The 21039-nt window shown below is 33.6% G+C and overlaps 3 protein-coding genes across 4 annotated transcripts in view; 2 read left to right on the forward strand and 1 right to left on the reverse strand.

The window, feature by feature from the left end:
* The window catches only part of Trm1 (tRNA methyltransferase 1), a 171049-nt gene that overhangs the window by 84582 nt on the left and 65428 nt on the right, over positions 1-21039 (forward strand). The window lies entirely within an intron of this gene.
* Positions 38-2210, forward strand: PIG-Q (phosphatidylinositol glycan anchor biosynthesis class Q). Its single transcript, XM_081977271.1, has 6 exons — positions 38-570; positions 875-1114; positions 1174-1454; positions 1539-1731; positions 1790-1898; positions 1955-2210. Exons 1-6 carry the CDS (start codon positions 121-123, stop codon positions 2140-2142), a joined length of 1461 nt encoding a protein of 486 aa, XP_081833397.1. The 5' UTR covers positions 38-120; the 3' UTR covers positions 2143-2210.
* Gcn5 (Gcn5 acetyltransferase) lies at positions 2199-20792 on the reverse strand. 2 transcript variants are annotated; one of them, XM_081977063.1, is made up of 14 exons: positions 20467-20792; positions 19863-19965; positions 19433-19578; positions 18611-18879; positions 18401-18558; positions 17681-17824; positions 17543-17623; positions 17337-17485; positions 11361-11569; positions 11088-11308; positions 10790-11026; positions 10587-10732; positions 10410-10500; positions 2199-2470 (listed from the first exon to the last, which is right to left on the reverse strand). In XM_081977063.1, exons 1-14 carry the CDS (start codon positions 20656-20658, stop codon positions 2277-2279), a joined length of 2340 nt encoding a protein of 779 aa, XP_081833189.1. In that variant the 5' UTR covers positions 20659-20792; the 3' UTR covers positions 2199-2276. The 2 variants fall into 2 exon arrangements, with proteins under 2 accessions (XP_081833189.1, XP_081833181.1); XM_081977055.1 differs by having other exon boundaries at positions 17678-17824.

A 21039-nucleotide genomic window follows, 5' to 3' on the forward strand; every position in this document is an offset into this window, starting at 1 on the left:
TGTTTGTCCTCCAGCCTCCATTAAGTTTTGTTTACAAATATCAGCTGTTTGTTGTTTATCATTTAAAGTACTAAAAATTGAGAATGAAGCAAACTAAATCCTAATGAAACAATTTCAGCAATGACTAAAGACGTGTTGGTGTTTTTGCCCAAAGGTTTTACCAGCAAACAATCTGGATTTCTTAAGGGATTTTGTAAAGATTTTTCCACCTTTCGGGCATATTACATTTTAGGATATGAGGCTTGTTGCAGTTACCCCAACTACATAGGATATGTGAGTGATGTGGATATATCCAGGAAAGTTTTGGGGAAAAACACTATTTATATCAAGAGTGGAACTCAAACGCTTACAATAAATGATGAGGATGTGAACGATAATATTACCCAAGTATTATATGACCTTAATGCACTAGAGAACAATCAGGACTTAAATGCAAACGGGGATAAAGATTATGGGGTTGCTATTCAGGAATTAGTACATGCATTGAACCATTTTGAGCCCCAACCTGATGGATGCCATGTTGGAATATTCATTGGAACTATATTATATTTATGCAATTTATTTACTAAGGTAACTATTTTGAATTATCCTGACAACAGTTTAATAAATCAATTATGTTGTACAGTAATTTGTCTTTTGTACTGTTGTACATATTTTGTAATCATTCAAAAGTCAAAATTATGTCTGTCCATGAATTGAGGGAGCATAATGACTGTGACGTCACAATGACGAAATTTGGCAAAACCCTGATTTGACCAACTGTCAAATTACGTCATTGTGATGGGTCAAAAAAGGGGGCAAGCTGAAAGCTGCTTTTTTACTGGTATTTACTAAGTATTTACTGGTATCTGAGTTGTACTTTACTTGCATTTAGGTAATATCCTCAAAACTGAAGTCTGTTTCCAAAAACTGTGCTCTGCTAGCACACCTAGAAAGTAACATCCACAGTGTACTCTGGTTTACAAACACTTTGCAAAAAGAGAAAAGACTGACGAAACCACTCGTATATTTCTGTATTACTAAAGTGGTAGACGTAATTTTAGGAATTGTCATTTTCTATTTGGCATCAAAGTATAAAGACCTGATAATGTCTCAGTTTCATTATATGACAAAGGTGAGAGTAGTTTCGACATAATAAATTAATAGAGAAATGATTTACAGTTAGTATTTTAGGACTTTATCACTCACTTACGTGAATTACTAATTTATTTGATGGGATCACCTATCGGCTTAAAACTGAATTACGCTTTCAACAACTCCTTGGGCAAATTCTTTTTCTACCACATCAATTTGTGGCAAGTTTTCCTACAAACCATGGAACCCTTGCTGGAAGTCCATTTTCAGATGATTCTACTGCCTGCATTGATGGGGTTGTCCTACCAAATTGCCGTTCTATGTGACATTATTTCTTTGTCAACATTTCATGTTTATTGCATTTATGTTTATGCAGCCAGGTGAGTGGGTATACTATGTCATCTATAAAGTAAAAAAGTGCAACTTTGCTTAATATGTACAAACTGTATTTTGATTTTTGACAGGTTATTTTTGCTGCAAGTTCGCAGTATTGTATCTTTGTGGAGACTGTTTATTGGTCAGAAGTACAATCCTTTACGAGTTAGAGTGGACTCGTGCGAATATTCCTCTAATCAGTTATTTATAGGAACTTTAGGATTTACAGTCCTACTGTTTTTACTTCCAACAACCGCCATGTACTATATGGTTTTTGCTGCGGTAAGACTATAGATTACCTTAACTGCTAAGAATCTAATATCACAACTTTTTTGAGTAGTTTAGACTGTTAACTCTTACTGTCTTCATATTGCTCAACAAATTGCAAAATGTTTCGGTTGTTTCGATGCCATTATGTCTCGCAATATTACGATCATCGGGAGTTGCAGGTTGTAGAACACCATTCAATAATAAAGTACAATATGCAGTAGGGAATTTTTTTTAGGAAATATTCATCTAGAACTGAAGGAGGAGAGTGAGCAGCATTCATGTATCCAAGTAAAGTTAGTCGCTATGTCCATTGGACAAAGTATGAAGAAGTTTTCGTCTAGTTTAGCGTACAATGACCTAAGTTTAGACGAGGTGAAAATTGGGTCCATTATTTGGAGGTTGTGTAATGGACAACTAGTGTAAAAAAATAATACCTAATTGTGTTAAAAACAATTTTGTTGAATAAAACGTCTGAGCTATTTAACTAATAATACCTATATTCAAACTATACACTATATACACTTTACTTAAATACATAAAATAACAATATTTCTTATCTACTTATCCCACAATCCCAGTTCCTTCATTTTAGTCTGGAAATAGTGCTGCAACGTAACGGCATACTCGTAATAGAGAGTTTCAGGAGCGTTGTATATTTTACAATTGGTGAAAATGCGCATCATGTCAGCGATAAACAGTCGTCTGGATACGTAGTACTTAGATCTCAGTCTTTCGGTCATTGTTTTTAGATCTAAAAATTGATTAAAATGTTACTTTTGTTTAGTAATAATAAAACTTATTTTTAGCTTTAGTTAATTATTATTAAGTTTACAAACCATATTACAAAACTGTCTTTTCTATCATGTCTAAGGCAGTAATTATTAGTTATATTTTTTTCTTCTCTTTCTAATGCGTGAATTTCTTTGGTCAATGTTGACAGATCGAGTTGTTCCCAGTAATTTGACTCATCAAGCATGAATATACTATTTTATTTTTAAAGAAATTGTATTGACTAAATCTGTGTTAAGACAAGCACCTTGAAGATTGGTTTAGTATTGCGATTAACAAATTAATTCAATTTTAGCCCTAGTTTTTTGCTAATAGATTGTGCAAAGCAGGCAAAACAAAAATTGATGCATTATCAACAAAACGAAACAACTGAAATAACCAAGCACAGTATTGAATAAAATATCTGGATCAAAATGAGACCCAGTTTGATGATAAAAGTTATCGAACTTTGAATGAAATAAATAAAAATATATTTGATAATAACAACAATTTGCAACAAAATATCACAATCAACGCAAATTTGTATTAGTATGAAAACCGCTTTATGAATTTAAATTAACGAAAAACTAAAAAAAATTAAAAAACATTTTATGAACACAATTTTAAAGAAAAGTCAGGGACGAAATCGCCTGTAAAACCCACTTGGAGTAAGAAAATGACTGTTTTAAGCAAATTTTTGAAATCCTCATTAAACTTCCTATCTGATAACATAAAACAACACTACAAAATTTAATACAGTCAGGGAAAAAATGGGTGTCAAAGTTTGAACTGCTAGGAACACCGTTTGAATAAACAGTCACGGACCAAATCGCTTGTAAAACCCACTTAAAGTGAGAAAATGACTGTTTTAAGTACATTTTTGGAATCCTCATTAAATTTCCTATCTGATAACATAAAACAACACTACAAAATTTAATACAGTCAGGGGAAAAATGGGTGTCAAAGTTTGAACTGCTAGGAACACCGTTTGAATAAACAGTCACGGACCAAATCGCTTGTAAAACCCACTTAAAGTGAGAAAATGACTGTTTTAAGTACATTTTTGGAATCCTCATTAAATTTCCTATCTGATAACATAAAACAACACTACAAAATTTAATACAGTCAGGGGAAAAATGGGTGTCAAAGTTTGAACTGCTAGGAACACCGTTTGAATAAACAGTCACGGACAAAATCGCTTGTAAAACCCACTTAAAGTGAGAAAATGGCTGTTTTAAGTACATTTTTGGAATCCTCATTAAATTTCCTATCTGATAACATAAAACAACACTACAAAATTTAATACAGTCAGGGGAAAAATGGGTATCAAAGTTTGAACTGCTAGGAACACCGTTTGAATAAACAGTCACGGACAAAATCGCTTGTAAAACCCACTTAAAGTGAGAAAATGGCTGTTTTAAGTACATTTTTGGAATCCTCATTAAATTTCCTATCTGATAACATAAAACAACACTACAAAATTTAATACAGTCAGGGGAAAAATGGGTGTCAAAGTTTGAACTGCTAGGAACACCGTTTGAATAAACAGTCTCGGACAAAATCGCTTGTAAAACCCACTTAAAGTGAGAAAATGACTGTTTTAAGTACATTTTTGGAATCCTCATTAAATTTCCTATCTGATAACATAAAACAACACTACAAAATTTAATACAGTCAGGGGAAAAATGGGTGTCAAAGTTTGAACTGCTGGGAACACCGTTTGAATAAACAGTCTCGGACAAAATCGCTTGTAAAACCCACTTAAAGTGAGAAAATGACTGTTTTAAGTACATTTTTGGAATCCTCATTAAATTTCCTATCTGATAACATAAAACAACACTACAAAATTTAATACACTCAGGGGAAAAATGGGTGTCAAAGTTTGAACTGCTAGGAACACCGTTTGAATAAACAGTCACGGACCAAATCGCTTGTAAAACCCACTTAAAGTGAGAAAATGACTGTTTTAAGTACATTTTTGGAATCCTCATTAAATTTCCTATCTGATAACATAAAACAACACTACAAAATTTAATACAGTCAGGGGAAAAATGGGTGTCAAAGTTTGAACTGCTAGGAACACCGTTTGAATAAACAGTCACGGACAAAATCGCTTGTAAAACCCACTTAAAGTGAGAAAATGGCTGTTTTAAGTACATTTTTGGAATCCTCATTAAATTTCCTATCTGATAACATAAAACAACACTACAAAATTTAATACAGTCAGGGGAAAAATGGGTATCAAAGTTTGAACTGCTAGGAACACCGTTTGAATAAACAGTCACGGACCAAATCGCTTGTAAAACCCACTTAAAGTGAGAAAATGGCTGTTTTAAGTACATTTTTGGAATCCTCATTAAATTTCCTATCTGATAACATAAAACAACACTACAAAATTTAATACAGTCAGGGGAAAAATGGGTGTCAAAGTTTGAACTGCTAGGAACACCGTTTGAATAAACAGTCTCGGACAAAATCGCTTGTAAAACCCACTTAAAGTGAGAAAATGACTGTTTTAAGTACATTTTTGGAATCCTCATTAAATTTCCTATCTGATAACATAAAACAACACTACAAAATTTAATACAGTCAGGGGAAAAATGGGTGTCAAAGTTTGAACTGCTGGGAACACCGTTTGAATAAACAGTCTCGGACAAAATCGCTTGTAAAACCCACTTAAAGTGAGAAAATGACTGTTTTAAGTACATTTTTGGAATCCTCATTAAATTTCCTATCTGATAACATAAAACAACACTACAAAATTTAATACACTCAGGGGAAAAATGGGTGTCAAAGTTTGAACTGCTAGGAACACCGTTTGAATAAACAGTCACGGACCAAATCGCTTGTAAAACCCACTTAAAGTGAGAAAATGACTGTTTTAAGTACATTTTTGGAATCCTCATTAAATTTCCTATCTGATAACATAAAACAACACTACAAAATTTAATACAGTCAGGGGAAAAATGGATGTCAAAGTTTGAACTGCTAGGAACACCGTTTGAATAAACAGTCACGGACCAAATCGCTTGTAAAACCCACTTAAAGTGAGAAAATGACTGTTTTAAGTACATTTTTGGAATCCTCATTAAATTTCCTATCCGATAACATAAAACAACACTACAAAATTTAATACAGTCAGGGGAAAAATGGGTGTCAAAGTTTGAACTGCTGGGAACACCGTTTAAATAAATAGTCACGGACAAAATCGCTTGTAAAACCCACTTAAAGTGAGAAAATGTCTGTTTAAAGTACATTTTTGGAATCCTCATTAAATTTCCTGTCTGATAACATAAAACAACACTACAAAATTTAATACAGTCAGGGGAAAAATGGATGTCAAAGTTTGAACTGCTAGGAACACCGTTTGAATAAACAGTCACGGACCAAATCGCTTGTAAAACCCACTTAAAGTGAGAAAATGACTGTTTTAAGTACATTTTTGGAATCCTCATTAAATTTCCTATCTGATAACATAAAACAACACTACAAAATTTAATACAGTCAGGGGAAAAATGGGTGTCAAAGTTTGAACTGCTAGGAACACCGTTTGAATAAACAGTCTCGGACAAAATCGCTTGTAAAACCCACTTAAAGTGAGAAAATGACTGTTTTAAGTACATTTTTGGAATCCTCATTAAATTTCCTATCTGATAACATAAAACAACACTACAAAATTTAATACAGTCAGGGGAAAAATGGGTGTCAAAGTTTGAACTGCTGGGAACACCGTTTGAATAAACAGTCTCGGACAAAATCGCTTGTAAAACCCACTTAAAGTGAGAAAATGACTGTTTTAAGTACATTTTTGGAATCCTCATTAAATTTCCTATCTGATAACATAAAACAACACTACAAAATTTAATACACTCAGGGGAAAAATGGGTGTCAAAGTTTGAACTGCTAGGAACACCGTTTGAATAAACAGTCACGGACCAAATCGCTTGTAAAACCCACTTAAAGTGAGAAAATGACTGTTTTAAGTACATTTTTGGAATCCTCATTAAATTTCCTATCTGATAACATAAAACAACACTACAAAATTTAATACAGTCAGGGGAAAAATGGGTGTCAAAGTTTGAACTGCTGGGAACACCGTTTGAATAAACAGTCTCGGACAAAATCGCTTGTAAAACCCACTTAAAGTGAGAAAATGACTGTTTTAAGTACATTTTTGGAATCCTCATTAAATTTCCTATCTGATAACATAAAACAACACTACAAAATTTAATACAGTCAGGGGAAAAATGGGTGTCAAAGTTTGAACTGCTAGGAACACCGTTTGAATAAACAGTCACGGACAAAATCGCTTGTAAAACCCACTTAAAATGAGAAAATGGCTGTTTTAAGTACATTTTTGGAATCCTCATTAAATTTCCTATCTGATAACATAAAACAACACTACAAAATTTAATACAGTCAGGGGAAAAATGGGTGTCAAAGTTTGAACTGCTAGGAACACCGTTTGAATAAACAGTCACGGACAAAATCGCTTGTAAAACCCACTTAAAGTGAGAAAATGGCTGTTTTAAGTACATTTTTGGAATCCTCATTAAATTTCCTATCTGATAACATAAAACAACACTACAAAATTTAATACAGTCAGGGGAAAAATGGGTGTCAAAGTTTGAACTGCTGGGAACACCGTTTGAATAAACAGTCTCGGACAAAATCGCTTGTAAAACCCACTTAAAGTGAGAAAATGGCTGTTTTAAGTACATTTTTGGAATCCTCATTAAATTTCCTATCTGATAACATAAAACAACACTACAAAATTTAATACAGTCAGGGGAAAAATGGGTGTCAAAGTTTGAACTGCTAGGAACACCGTTTGAATAAACAGTCACGGACAAAATCGCTTGTAAAACCCACTTAAAGTGAGAAAATGGCTGTTTTAAGTACATTTTTGGAATCCTCATTAAATTTCCTATCTGATAACATAAAACAACACTACAAAATTTAATACAGTCAGGGGGAAAATGGGTGTCGAAGTTTGAACTGCTGGGAACACCGTTTGAATAAACAGTCTCGGACAAAATCGCTTGTAAAACCCACTTAAAGTGAGAAAATGACTGTTTTAAGTACATTTTTGGAATCCTCATTAAATTTCCTATCTGATAACATAAAACAACACTACAAAATTTAATACAGTCAGGGGAAAAATGGGTGTCAAAGTTTGAACTGCTAGGAACACCGTTTGAATAAACAGTCACGGACCAAATCGCTTGTAAAACCCACTTAAAGTGAGAAAATGACTGTTTTAAGTACATTTTTGGAATCCTCATTAAATTTCCTATCTGATAACATAAAACAACACTACAAAATTTAATACAGTCAGGGGGAAAATGGGTGTCAAAGTTTGAACTGCTAGGAACACCGTTTGAATAAACAGTCACGGACAAAATCGCTTGTAAAACCCACTTAAAGTGAGAAAATGACTGTTTTAAGTACATTTTTGGAATCCTCATTAAATTTCCTATCTGATAACATAAAACAACACTACAAAATTTAATACAGTCAGGGGAAAAATGGGTGTCAAAGTTTGAACTGCTGGGAACACCGTTTGAATAAACAGTCTCGGACAAAATCGCTTGTAAAACCCACTTAAAGTGAGAAAATGACTGTTTTAAGTACATTTTTGGAATCCTCATTAAATTTCCTATCTGATAACATAAAACAACACTACAAAATTTAATACAGTCAGGGGAAAAATGGGTGTCAAAGTTTGAACTGCTAGGAACACCGTTTGAATAAACAGTCACGGACAAAATCGCCTATAAAATCCACTTGGAGTGAGAAAATGACTGTTTTAAGTACATTTTTGGAATCCTCATTAAATTTCCTATCTGATAACATAAAAGAACACTACAAAATTTAATACAGTCAGGGGAAAAATGGGTGTCAAAGTTTGAACTGCTAGGAACACCGTTTGAATAAACAGTCACGGACAAAATCGCTTGTAAAACCCACTTAAAGTGAGAAAATGACTGTTTTAAGTACATTTTTGGAATCCTCATTAAATTTCCTATCTGATAACATAAAACAACACTACAAAATTTAATATAGTCAGGGGGAAAATGGGTGTCAAAGTTTGAACTGCTGGGAACACCGTTTGAATAAATAGTCACGGACAAAATCGCTTGTAAAACCCACTTAAAGTGAGAAAATGTCTGTTTTAAGTACATTTTTGGAATCCTCATTAAATTTCCTGTCTGATAACATAAAACAACACTACAAAATTTAATACAGTCAGGGGGAAAATGGGTGTCAAAGTTTGAACTGCTGGGAACACCGTTTGAATAAACAGTCTCGGACAAAATCGCTTGTAAAACCCACTTAAAGTGAGAAAATGACTGTTTTAAGTACATTTTTGGAATCCTCATTAAATTTCCTATCTGATAACATAAAACAACACTACAAAATTTAATACAGTCAGGGGAAAAATGGGTGTCAAAGTTTGAACTGCTGGGAACACCGTTTGAATAAACAGTCTCGGACAAAATCGCTTGTAAAACCCACTTAAAGTGAGAAAATGACTGTTTTAAGTACATTTTTGGAATCCTCATTAAATTTCCTATCTGATAACATAAAACAACACTACAAAATTTAATACAGTCAGGGGAAAAATGGGTGTCAAAGTTTGAACTGCTAGGAACACCGTTTGAATAAACAGTCACGGACAAAATCGCCTATAAAATCCACTTGGAGTGAGAAAATGACTGTTTTAAGTACATTTTTGGAATCCTCATTAAATTTCCTATCTGATAACATAAAAGAACACTACAAAATTTAATACAGTCAGGGGAAAAATGGGTGTCAAAGTTTGAACTGCTAGGAACACCGTTTGAATAAACAGTCACGGACAAAATCGCTTGTAAAACCCACTTAAAGTGAGAAAATGACTGTTTTAAGTACATTTTTGGAATCCTCATTAAATTTCCTATCTGATAACATAAAACAACACTACAAAATTTAATATAGTCAGGGGGAAAATGGGTGTCAAAGTTTGAACTGCTGGGAACACCGTTTGAATAAATAGTCACGGACAAAATCGCTTGTAAAACCCACTTAAAGTGAGAAAATGTCTGTTTTAAGTACATTTTTGGAATCCTCATTAAATTTCCTGTCTGATAACATAAAACAACACTACAAAATTTAATACAGTCAGGGGAAAAATGGGTGTCAAAGTTTGAACTGCTAGGAACACCGTTTGAATAAACAGTCACGGACAAAATCGCTTGTAAAACCCACTTAAAGTGAGAAAATGGCTGTTTTAAGTACATTTTTGGAATCCTCATTAAATTTCCTATCTGATAACATAAAACAACACTACAAAATTTAATACAGTCAGGGGAAAAATGGGTGTCAAAGTTTGAACTGCTAGGAACACCGTTTGAATAAACAGTCACGGACAAAATCGCTTGTAAAACCCACTTAAAGTGAGAAAATGGCTGTTTTAAGTACATTTTTGGAATCCTCATTAAATTTCCTATCTGATAACATAAAACAACACTACAAAATTTAATACACTCAGGAGAAAAATGGGTGTCAAAGTTTGAACTGCTAGGAACACCGTTTGAATAAACAGTCACGGACAAAATCGCTTGTAAAACCCACTTAAAGTGAGAAAATGGCTGTTTTAAGTACATTTTTGGAATCCTCATTAAATTTCCTATCTGATAACATAAAACAACACTACAAAATTTAATACAGTCAGGGGAAAAATGGGTGTCAAAGTTTGAACTGCTAGGAACACCGTTTGAATAAACAGTCACGGACAAAATCGCTTGTAAAACCCACTTAAAGTTGATAATAACAACAATTTGCAACAAAATATCACAATCAACGCAAATTTGTATTAGTATGGAAACCGCTTTATGAATTTATATCTTTATAATTTATGTGGAAAAATTGACACTTACCCATTGGATATTTTATGTGATCGTAGTAGTCGGGAGCTTCAGCCTTTGTAACAGGTTGTCTAAATGGTGCGGAAGCCTGATGATTCTTCACCTAAAAAAAATATAAATAAATTAAATCAAACTACACACAACAACGATTATTATAATATGGTATAATACATTTCTAGACGGACTTACCGCATTCAGCACAGCTTTCAACATATTGGTAAGCGTATCAATATCTTGCGACTCTTCCAAATGTTGCCCCCTGGTTATTCTCGTTGCAGGTCTGTATCCCGTTTCATCTAGACCTGGTATCGATTCGATTGGAATACTCTTCACACCTTAGAAAGTAAAAAAAATGCTATTATAAGTGACATTCCTCTAATCAAACAACAAACCATCTTTAAAGAAAGTGATTCCAGGATGCAGCTTGGAAACTGTGCGTTGTTGTTGATAAATTAACTGTTTGATGATCTTCTTTTGCTTTTGTAGAACGTTGGTGGCTTGAGTGTATATTATTTTCGGGTTGAGTTCGCAGTGCATCAAAGTTGCCGCTTCATATTCTTTGATGTATCCTTGGTACACTGAAGGACTGAGTTTAATGTGATCGGAAAAGCCTTGACGCTCAAAGTAACCTTAAAAATGAAATGTTCCACTGCTTTTACCTTCCAAAATATTGAACTTGATTTGACTTACCAATAGCTTCCTTGTCCGCATAGGTCAAACAATGATAAATCCCTTTGGATACATGATAATCCTTAAGGTGGTTCATCATATGTGTTCCATAACCTTTAATTTGTTCTCTTGAAATTAAAGCGCAAAATACAATTTCCGTAAAGCCCTGGGTGAAAAATGGACGAAAACATATCCCGCCAATCGGTTGATTGTCTTTTATTAAGGCAATAGTTCGATGTTTCCTTATAAAATAAAAATTACTGAATATACTATTACTGATCTGTATAGACTTACGGGTCAAATAATAGTAATGTTATGTACTCAGCGGGCATCCTAGGTAATTGATGTGAAAAGACATTTTTCAGTCCAATAAGCCACAACATCACCTGTTTTGAAACCGGTTGAGTGAGGCTGTTTCCAATTAAATGAAGTTGTATTACGCCGTTTTTTTCTTCGAGTTTGGGTGCCTCGTCAGTGGCAGCTGAGTTTTCAGAAAAAACCATCTATAACAAAAGTAAAATAGCCTTTATTCTAAATTATGTTTGTAACTACTGTTTTGAGCCGAGTTGGGTGGCTGAAACATTTAGTTCCCAATTTAAATTACCAGCCCAAACGGCGATACCCTCATCTCTTATGCTACAAAGTAAACTATTTCCAATCCTCTTTTTTGGGGCCAGCTGGTAGCAAAGAAATATTTCAAATTCTTACAAATTTACCTAATAAGTACAGCTCAGGACTTGATGAGGTGCCTATTAACATACTCAAAGCAGTTGCCGAATACATTTTCCATCCCTTAGCAAATTTAGTGAACGAATGTCTGTCTACTGGACAATTTCCAACAAAACTCCTCCAATTATTATATTTCTTTGCTCTCAACGTTCTCAAAGGTTTTTGAAAAAGCCATCTACAGCCGAATTGTGCATTTTTTGGATGCACACTCTATACTTTCTGAAACCCAGTTTGGTTTCCGAACTCAGAGATTCACTGAGTTTGCAATATATAATACATTGTCGCACCTACACAACCGCCTAGATTCCGGCGGGAATACGGTTGGCTTATATTTTGATCTATCAAAAGACAATTAATCATGATAAACTCTTAAAAAAACTACGTTCCTACGGTATAATGGGACAAAGTGTTTCTCTGATTAGTTCATACTTGACAAATAGAAAACGGAATGTTTGTGTCATATACGAAGCTACAACAACTGTCACAATAAATCAGGGGATACCCCAAGGTTCAATTTTCAGGCGGTTACTTTTTATTTTGTATGTTAATGATTTAAATGTAGCCCTAGAAAGAGGCAAAATATGTCAATATGCGGATGACACTTCAGTTATTGTCTTTAGACCATCTATCAATTAATTGTCTACTGCCGGATATAGTGAGAGAGATGCTTAATTAAAAATTCCTTAAACTTGAATTCAGACAAGACCGGACTTCTAAACTTTGGTAAAAGACAACGTAAAACACAAAAACGAATAATCAGATGTATACTAATAAGTAAAACACATTTTTCTAATTCTCATTAAATTTTCTATCTAATGACATAAAAAATCACTACAAAATCAAGTAAAGTCAGGGATAAAAGGGGTGTCAAAATATAAAATGACAGACACAATTTTAAAGAAAAGTCAGGGACGAAATCGCCTGTAAAACCCACTTGGAGTAAGAAAATGACTGTTTTAAGCAAATTTTTGAAATCCTCATTAAACTTCCTATCTGATAACATAAAACAACACTACATTATTTAATGGGACACAGGGGACACACAGGGGAAAAATGGGTATCAAAGTTTGAACTGCTAGTAACACCGTTTGAATAAACAGTCACAAACAAAATCACTTGTAAAACCCACTTAGAGTGAGAAAATGACTGTTTTAAGTACATTTTTGGGATCCTCATTAAATTTCCTATTCAATAACATAAAAAAAATACAACAAAATTTGGTACAGTCAGGGAGAAAAACGGTGTCAAAGTTTGAACTGCCAAAAACATAGTTTGAAAGGATAGTCAGGGACAAAATTGCCTGTAAAACCCACTTGGAGTGAGAGAATGACTGTTTTAAGTACATTTTTGGAATCCTCATTAAATTTCCTATTCAATAACATAAAAAAATACTACAAAATTTGATACAGTCAGGGAGAAAAGCGGTGTCAAAGTTTGAACTGCCAAAAACATAGTTTGAAAGGATAGTCAGTGACAAAATCGCCTATAAAATCCACTTGGAGTGAGAAAATGACTGTTTTAAGTACATTTTTGGGATCCTCATTAAATTTCCTATTCAATAACATAAAAAAATACTACAAAATTTGGTACAGTCAGGGAGAAAAGCGGTGTCAAAGTTTGAACTGCCAAAAACATAGTTTGAAAGGATAGTCAGGGACAAAATCGCCTGTAAAACCCACTTGGAGTGAGAAAATGACTGTTTTAAGTACATTTTTGGGATCCTCATTAAATTTCCTATTCAATAACATAAAAAAAATACAACAAAATTTGGTACAGTCAGGGAGAAAAACGGTGTCAAAGTTTGAACTGCCAAAAACATAGTTTGAAAGGATAGTCAGGGACAAAATCGCCTGTAAAACCCACTTGGAGTGAGAAAATGACTGTTTTAAGTACATTTTTGGGATCCTCATTAAATTTCCTATTCAATAACATAAAAAAATACTACAAAATTTGGTACAGTCAGGGAGAAAAGCGGTGTCAAAGTTTGAACTGTCAAAAACATAGTTTGAAAGGATAGTCAGGGACAAAATCGCCTGTAAAACCCACTTGGAGTGAAAAATGACTGTTTTAAGTACATTTTTGGGATCCTCATTAAATTTCCTATTCAATAACATAAAAAAATACAACAAAATTTGGTACAGTCAGGGAGAAAAGCGGTGTCAAAGTTTGAACTGCCAAAAACATAGTTTGAAAGGATAGTCAGGGACAAAATCGCCTGTAAAACCCACTTGGAGTGAAAAATGACTGTTTTAAGTACATTTTTGGGATCCTCATTAAATTTCCTATTCAATAACATAAAAAAATACTACAAAATTTGGTACAGTCAGGGAGAAAAGCGGTGTCAAAGTTTGAACTGCCAAAAACATAGTTTGAAAGGATAGTCAGGGACAAAATCGCCTGTAAAACCCACTTGGAGTGAGAAAATGACTGTTTTAAGTACATTTTTGGGATCCTCATTAAATTTCCTATTCAATAACATAAAAAATACTACAAAATTTGATACAGTCAGGGAGAAAAGCGGTGTCAAAGTTTGAACTGCCAAAAACATAGTTTGAAAGGATAGTCAGGGACAAAATCGCCTGTAAAACCCACTTGGAGTGAGAAAGTGACTGTTTTAAGTACATTTTTGGGATCCTCATTAAATTTCCTATTCAATAACATAAAAAAATACTACAAAATTTGATACAGTCAGGGAGAAAAGCGGTGTCAAAGTTTGAACTGCCAGAAACATAGTTTGAAAGGATAGTCAGGGACAAAATCGCCTGTAAAACCCACTTGGAGTGAGAAAATGACTGTTTTAAGCAAATTTTTGAAATCCTCATTAAACTTCCTATCTGATAACATAAAACAACACTACAAAATTTAATACAGTCAGGGGAAAAATGGGTATCAAAGTTTGAACTGCTAGTAACACCGTTTGAATAAACAGTGACAAACAAAATCGCTGGTAAAACCCACTTAGAGTGAGAAAATGACTGTTTTAAGTACATTTTTGGGATCCTCATTAAATTTCCTATTCAATAACATAAAAAAATACAACAAAATTTGATACAATCAGGGAGAAAAGCGATGTCAAAGTTTGAACTGCCAAAACACAGTTTGAAAGGATAGTCAGGGACCAAATCGCCTGTAAAACCCACTTGGAATGAGAAAATGACTGTTTTAAGTACATTTTTGGGATCCTCATTAAATTTCCTATTCAATAACATAAAAAAATACAACAAAATTTGATACAATCAGGGAGAAAAGCGATGTCAAAGTTTGAACTGCCAAAACACAGTTTGAAAGGATAGTCAGGGACCAAATCGCCTGTAAAACCCACTTGGAATGAGAAAATGACTGTTTTAAGTACATTTTTGGGATCCTCATTAAATTTCCTATTCAATAACATAAAAAAATACAACAAAATTTGATACAATCAGGGAGAAAAGCGATGTCAAAGTTTGAACTGCCAAAACACAGTTTGAAAGGATAGTCAGGGACAAAATCGCCTGTAAAACCCACTTGGAGTGAGAAAATGACTGTTTTAAGTACATTTTTGGGATCCTCATTAAATTTCCTATTCAATAACATAAAAAATACTACAAAATTTGATACAGTCAGGGAGAAAAGCGGTGTCAAAGTTTGAACTGCCAAAAACATAGTTTGAAAGGATAGTCAGGGACAAAATCGCCTGTAAAACCCACTTGGAGTGAGAAAGTGACTGTTTTAAGTACATTTTTGGAATCCTCATTAAATTTCCTATTCAATAACATAAAAAAATACTACAAAATTTGGTACAGTCAGGGAGAAAAGCGGTGTCAAAGTTTGAACTGCCAAAAACATAGTTTGAAAGGATAGTCAGGGACAAAATCGCCTGTAAAACCCACTTGGAGTGAAAAATGACTGTTTTAAGTACATTTTTGGGATCCTCATTAAATTTCCTATTCAATAACATAAAAAAATACTACAAAATTTGGTACAGTCAGGGAGAAAAGCGGTGTCAAAGTTTGAACTGCCAAAAACATAGTTTGAAAGGATAGTCAGGGACAAAATCGCCTATAAAATCCACTTGGAGTGAGAAAATGACTGTTTTAAGTACATTTTTGGGATCCTCATTAAATTTCCTATTCAATAACATAAAAAAATACAACAAAATTTGGTACAGTCAGGGAGAAAAGCGGTGTCAAAGTTTGAACTGCCAAAAACATAGTTTGAAAGGATAGTCAGGCACAAAATCGCCTATAAAATCCACTTGGAGTGAGAAAATGACTGTTTTAAGTACATTTTTGGGATCCTCATTAAATTTCCTATTCAATAACATAAAAAAATACTACAAAATTTGGTACAGTCAGGGAGAAAAGCGGTGTCAAAGTTTGAACTGCCAAAAACATAGTTTGAAAGGATAGTCAGGGACAAAATCTCCTGTAAAACCCACTTGGAGTGAGAAAATGACTGTTTTAAGCATTTTTGGGATCCTCATTAAATTTCCTATTCAATAACATAAAAAAATACTATAAAATTTGGTACAGTCAGGGAGAAAAGCGGTGTCAAAGTTTGAACTGCCAAAAACATAGTTTGAAAGGATAGTCAGGGACAAAATCGCCTGTAAAACCCACTTGTAGTGAGAAAATGACTGTTTTAAGTACATTTTTGGGATCCTCATTAAATTTCCTATTCAATAACATAAAAAAATACTACAAAATTTGGTACAGTCAGGGAGAAAAGCGGTGTCAAAGTTTGAACTGCCAAAACCACAGTTTGAAAGGATAGTCAGGGACAAAATCGCCTGTAAAACCCACTTGGAGTGAGAAAATGACTGTTTTAAGTACATTTTTGGGATCCTCATTAAATTTCCTATTCAATAACATAAAAAAATACTACAAAATTTGGTACAGTCAGGGAGAAAAGCGGTGTCAAAGTTTGAACTGCCAAAAACATAGTTTGAAAGGATAGTCAGGGACAAAATCGCCTGTAAAACCCACTTGGAGTGAGAAAATGACTGTTTTAAGTACATTTTTGGAATCCTCATTAAATTTCCTATTCAATAACAGAAAAAAAATACTACAAAATTTGGTACAGTCAGGGAGAAAAGCGGTGTCAAAGTTTGAACTGCCAAAAACATAGTTTGAAAGGATAGTCAGGGACAAAATCGCCTGTAAAACCCACTTGGAGTGAGAAAATGACTGTTTTAAGTATATTTTTGGGATCCTCATTAAATTTCCTATATACTAATTATCTCCACAAACATGTAAGCCATTCTTTAAGGAACTAGGAATACTTACAGTGCCATCTTTATATTATTTGTCTCTAGTAATGTTTGACATGGACATGTATGACAACAATCTTACTTTAGTCACAAGAACAAGGGAAGATTTGAGAATTCCCACAAATACAAAGTAATCAAAGCATGTTGCTTATGTTACTTTGCTGTGCTAGCAATAAAGAGTTTATTATTATTATTATTGAAATAAACAGTTAAATTCTTTGAGACAGTAAAGCTTGTCATACAATATAAATAGAACCAGTGATATCAATATTTAAAACAAAAATCACTCTTACCTCTGTTCCACTCATATAATTCGGATCATCAATAACATTAAGAATCTGATTTACCGTCTCCAGAGGAATATCTTCGAAAGATTCTTCCGGAATAATTTTCCGCTTTTTACTTTCTTTTAGCGGTCCATCAGATGATCTAACAATTTTACCTAAACAAAAAGTACTTTCACATTTTCTATGCTGAAACAAAATCGTTTTTCTTTTACCTGTTGAGGTTACAATAGTTGACATAGCATCTTTGTCCACATTAGCACTAGTAAATTCACCCTTTTTAGTCGCCAAAGTTCCTGAAAATTTTTATGTTACAAATAGTGGATCAACCATTAAAATATGCGAGGTACCACGATTTGCCCGGGCACTATCCAACGGGAATGTTATCGGCTGGGCTTTAAATTCGGGATCCCAAATCGGTGAGTTAGGTGAGTAAATTTCCTCCTCCAACTGATTTAAAAATGGAGGAAAATTGTTCAGAAGCATAATTTTTCGCTCTAAAAGAAAAAAGACTGTGAACAAGCCGACTCGCAGAGCAGACAAGTATATCAATTTTTTTTATGGACTGGAGAAGGCAAAACAAGGAACGATTGTGAATTAGGTTGGCAATAATGGTCAAATATGATTAACACAAATAAACAGGTTATGTCCAAAAGTAATTAGGACATTTTGTATTCTTAAAAAAAGCAATTTATAGAGAAGATGTATAAACAAATATTAAATGTAAATCCAGATGGAAAAATCGTATTATATGAAAAATAAATGAAGCAGGTAATGAATGATTAGAAATTCAGGTTTACCATTCAATTTTTAGGTTTATGTTAGTTAACACAAACTTATGCCAATCTTTATATGCTCATTGAATAATATACTATTATTTTCGGACCTTTCTAATTACGGTACAGATAAAACCAAAAGGAACTCTGCTATACAGGGTGATTTGTAAATGAAAATATTACATAAAATTATGGCTATTGGTGCAAATTTGTATATTTGAAATATTTATGGTAAACGGATATACAGGATGTTAGATTAATGGTGGTAAAACTATGATTGTAAACTGTAAGCCTCACCTGGAGTCATTGTATCCTTCTCTTTGTGAAACTGATCCAACATTTGTTTCCTGATATATTTAAAGACGGCTCTGAGCAATCGTCTCCCGAAAACCTGCGTAGTCTCATAATGCGGTAGCGAATCGCAGAAAGTTGGAATTTCGCAAAATATTAACCACCTAGAAAGTGTGTGTAAATTTGCTTGTATAAGTTCTTAATTAATTGTGTTACCTGGTGTACTCAATGGTGTATAAACTAGCTTCTTCAGGACTTACAATATACTTCTGACTGCTAGGGGTAGGAAAATCCCAGGTGTTCAAACAATGAAACAGAATCTTGACCATTTCGTACATAGTTTTTAACTCTTGTCCTATGTGTGAGTATTTATATACCAAAAGGTTGGTAACGGCTTTATGAATGCTCGGTTGTTCGAATGGCGGTTGACCTACCGGACCTTCCACTACTGGCTTTTCCAGAGTTAGAACACAGTTTCTTAAAACCTATGAAATTTTTTTTTTTATGTAGGTTAAGATAGTTTTAGATTTAAAAATTTCTTTACATAAGAAATATACATTTAGAGAAAATATCCTTTGCTATCAGAGCCCTAATTCTTGAAAGCAAGAAAACAGATTCTCAAGAGAAATGCTAATAGAATGTAACAGAACTGGTTGGCAATAGCAGGTTTCTGTCGCAAAAATAATCAGTATTTGCTTTTGGTGTTTAAAAAGGTTCTAATAAATAAAAATGACAGAACACAAGAAACTACAAAATAACATTTCCTGAACAGTTTGGGAACTAGATAAGGAGGCAATTGAGAGTTGGCAAGTCTTGCCAGTGTCAAGTTTTTTTATCTGTTTACAATTCTATAGTTTAAAAAACACTCATAAAGCTAGAAAAATCACATTGACACATTTATTTGACCTGTGTCTATTACATTGTGGTTGCTTTATCTTATTTTTGTTTAATTTTTTAATATAGAACAATTTAAAGACAAAGTTGATGGTACAGGCAACACACTTCACAGAAACAAATAAACATAACCACAATACTTACTTTATAAAAATATAAATACACTTTCTTTGTTTCGGGGTTTTCTTGTCTGGACATTGCAGTATACATGTTATCAACATCAACCACCATGCCCAATAACCAGTTAATGGTCTCTTCATTCTTTGAACGGAGATGAGTTATGTGAGTCTCTGTAAAAAATGATAATTTAATAATCACTGTAATAAAGAAGACAGCAAATAGAATCAGGGCTCAGAATGTATATTGTAATGTAATGTGTTGTTTACATAAGAGTTTCCCTTAAAGAATAATCCAAAAATTCTATAAACAAAGTCTTGGACTATTCTCAAATAATCATAAAGTTGCTTTAAAATCTTCATGGATAAATTCTGGTGAAACCAAAAGGTTCAAAGTTATAATAACATAATATTGCCTGTCAATATTAAAAGTCATATGAATATTAAAAAAATATTACCTAAAGTATGGTCACACTTGCAGATATCTTCAAATCCAGGTGTGGGCATATGAACTTCTGATCTTTCAGGTCTTTTCCATCCAATACAATCGCATCCAGCCCCCTAAAACATTGACCAATTGGTTTATAACAAGCAGTAATCCATTTTCTCAAAGTGGAAGTGTATGTGTAAAAATGAAAATTGAAAAGAACAGTCAGACCTCCACCAAAAATGTATTTAAACCCCCAAGTATTAAAGGGGTCCAGATATGTTTTTATATGTATCCATCTTCAGGAGCTTATTATTTATATTGCTGTAAGGGGTAGATTACCATAAAGCTTAACATTATTGATATAATTGAAGAACCTTTTGAAAATTAAATCTAAGGGCACCCATTAATTGGTTCCTAGGATCTAAAGAAAATCCAAAATTTGAAGATTTTGGCTCCTCACAAAGTTTAGAAAAGGTATTACCTCAAGTTAGGAAACCTTTAACTTCCAAGTGGATATCAACTAGATTTATAAGTATACCTGAGTTAAGATCTAACTTTCTACTAGTGTTCTCAAACATCCCCTGACAAACATACACTAAAAATATAACAACAAAATCCAAATATTTAAATACCTGACATCTAGAATATACCGCCAGTCTTTGCAACTTCCTGCTCATAGGTAGCAGCAAAATTTGTTGTTTCTTCTGCCGAATTTTCTGTAAGTTTCGCCACCTACTCCCTACTTCCACAGAGTCTTTTTCCTCGTGATTCATTTCACCCCCTTGACCGGACAGGGAAGCTGTGGGGACATTTTCTCGATTCATTTTAATGTAATAAATTATTAAACAATTATTTCTAAAGAGAATAAAGAGATGCAAGTGTTAAGGTATTGTAAACAACTGTAAGGTTGTATAAAGTGAAAACTGAAAACAAAACCAAGGCCAAGGAACGTAAACAATAAACATGCTGACAACTGACGGAATTTGAACTGTCAGCTGTCAAGTGTCATGAGCCAATTTGGCGCCATCTACAATCCAATCCGCCAGTGATCTCAGATCTGTCTCTGTCTGTCGTCACGAGGCACGTTTCAGAATGTTCAGATGTTTGCCTGATTTTTCTGAAATATTATTGAAAAAAAAATATGGTTTATCATTACTGTATAGTGCCAGAGTGCATAAGCACCACCAAGTCCACGCCAGGAAAAG

This window comes from Ips typographus, linkage group LG1 (assembly GCF_016097725.1).
Source record: "Ips typographus isolate SLU linkage group LG1, UJ_Ityp_2.0, whole genome shotgun sequence".
NCBI classification, from domain to species: domain Eukaryota; kingdom Metazoa; phylum Arthropoda; class Insecta; order Coleoptera; family Curculionidae; genus Ips; species Ips typographus.

Excerpts from the sequence above, each read along its gene's own strand:
- PIG-Q (XM_081977271.1), top strand. The coding sequence starts at position 121 with ATGACTAAAGACGTGTTGGTGTTTTTGCCCAAAGGTTTTACCAGCAAA. Across the intron at positions 1,732-1,789 it reads ACTATATGGTTTTTGCTGCG|TTTAGACTGTTAACTCTTAC; the intron begins GTAAGACTATAG and ends TTTTTTGAGTAG. Across the intron at positions 1,899-1,954 it reads ACGATCATCGGGAGTTGCAG|GAAATATTCATCTAGAACTG; the intron begins GTTGTAGAACAC and ends AATTTTTTTTAG.
- Gcn5 (XM_081977055.1), bottom strand. The coding sequence starts at position 20,658 with ATGAATCGAGAAAATGTCCCCACAGCTTCCCTGTCCGGTCAAGGGGGT. Across the intron at positions 10,733-10,789 it reads AATCACTTTCTTTAAAGATG|GTGTGAAGAGTATTCCAATC; the intron begins GTTTGTTGTTTG and ends TTACTTTCTAAG. Across the intron at positions 2,471-10,409 it reads TCACATAAAATATCCAATGG|ATCTAAAAACAATGACCGAA; the intron begins GTAAGTGTCAAT and ends ATCAATTTTTAG.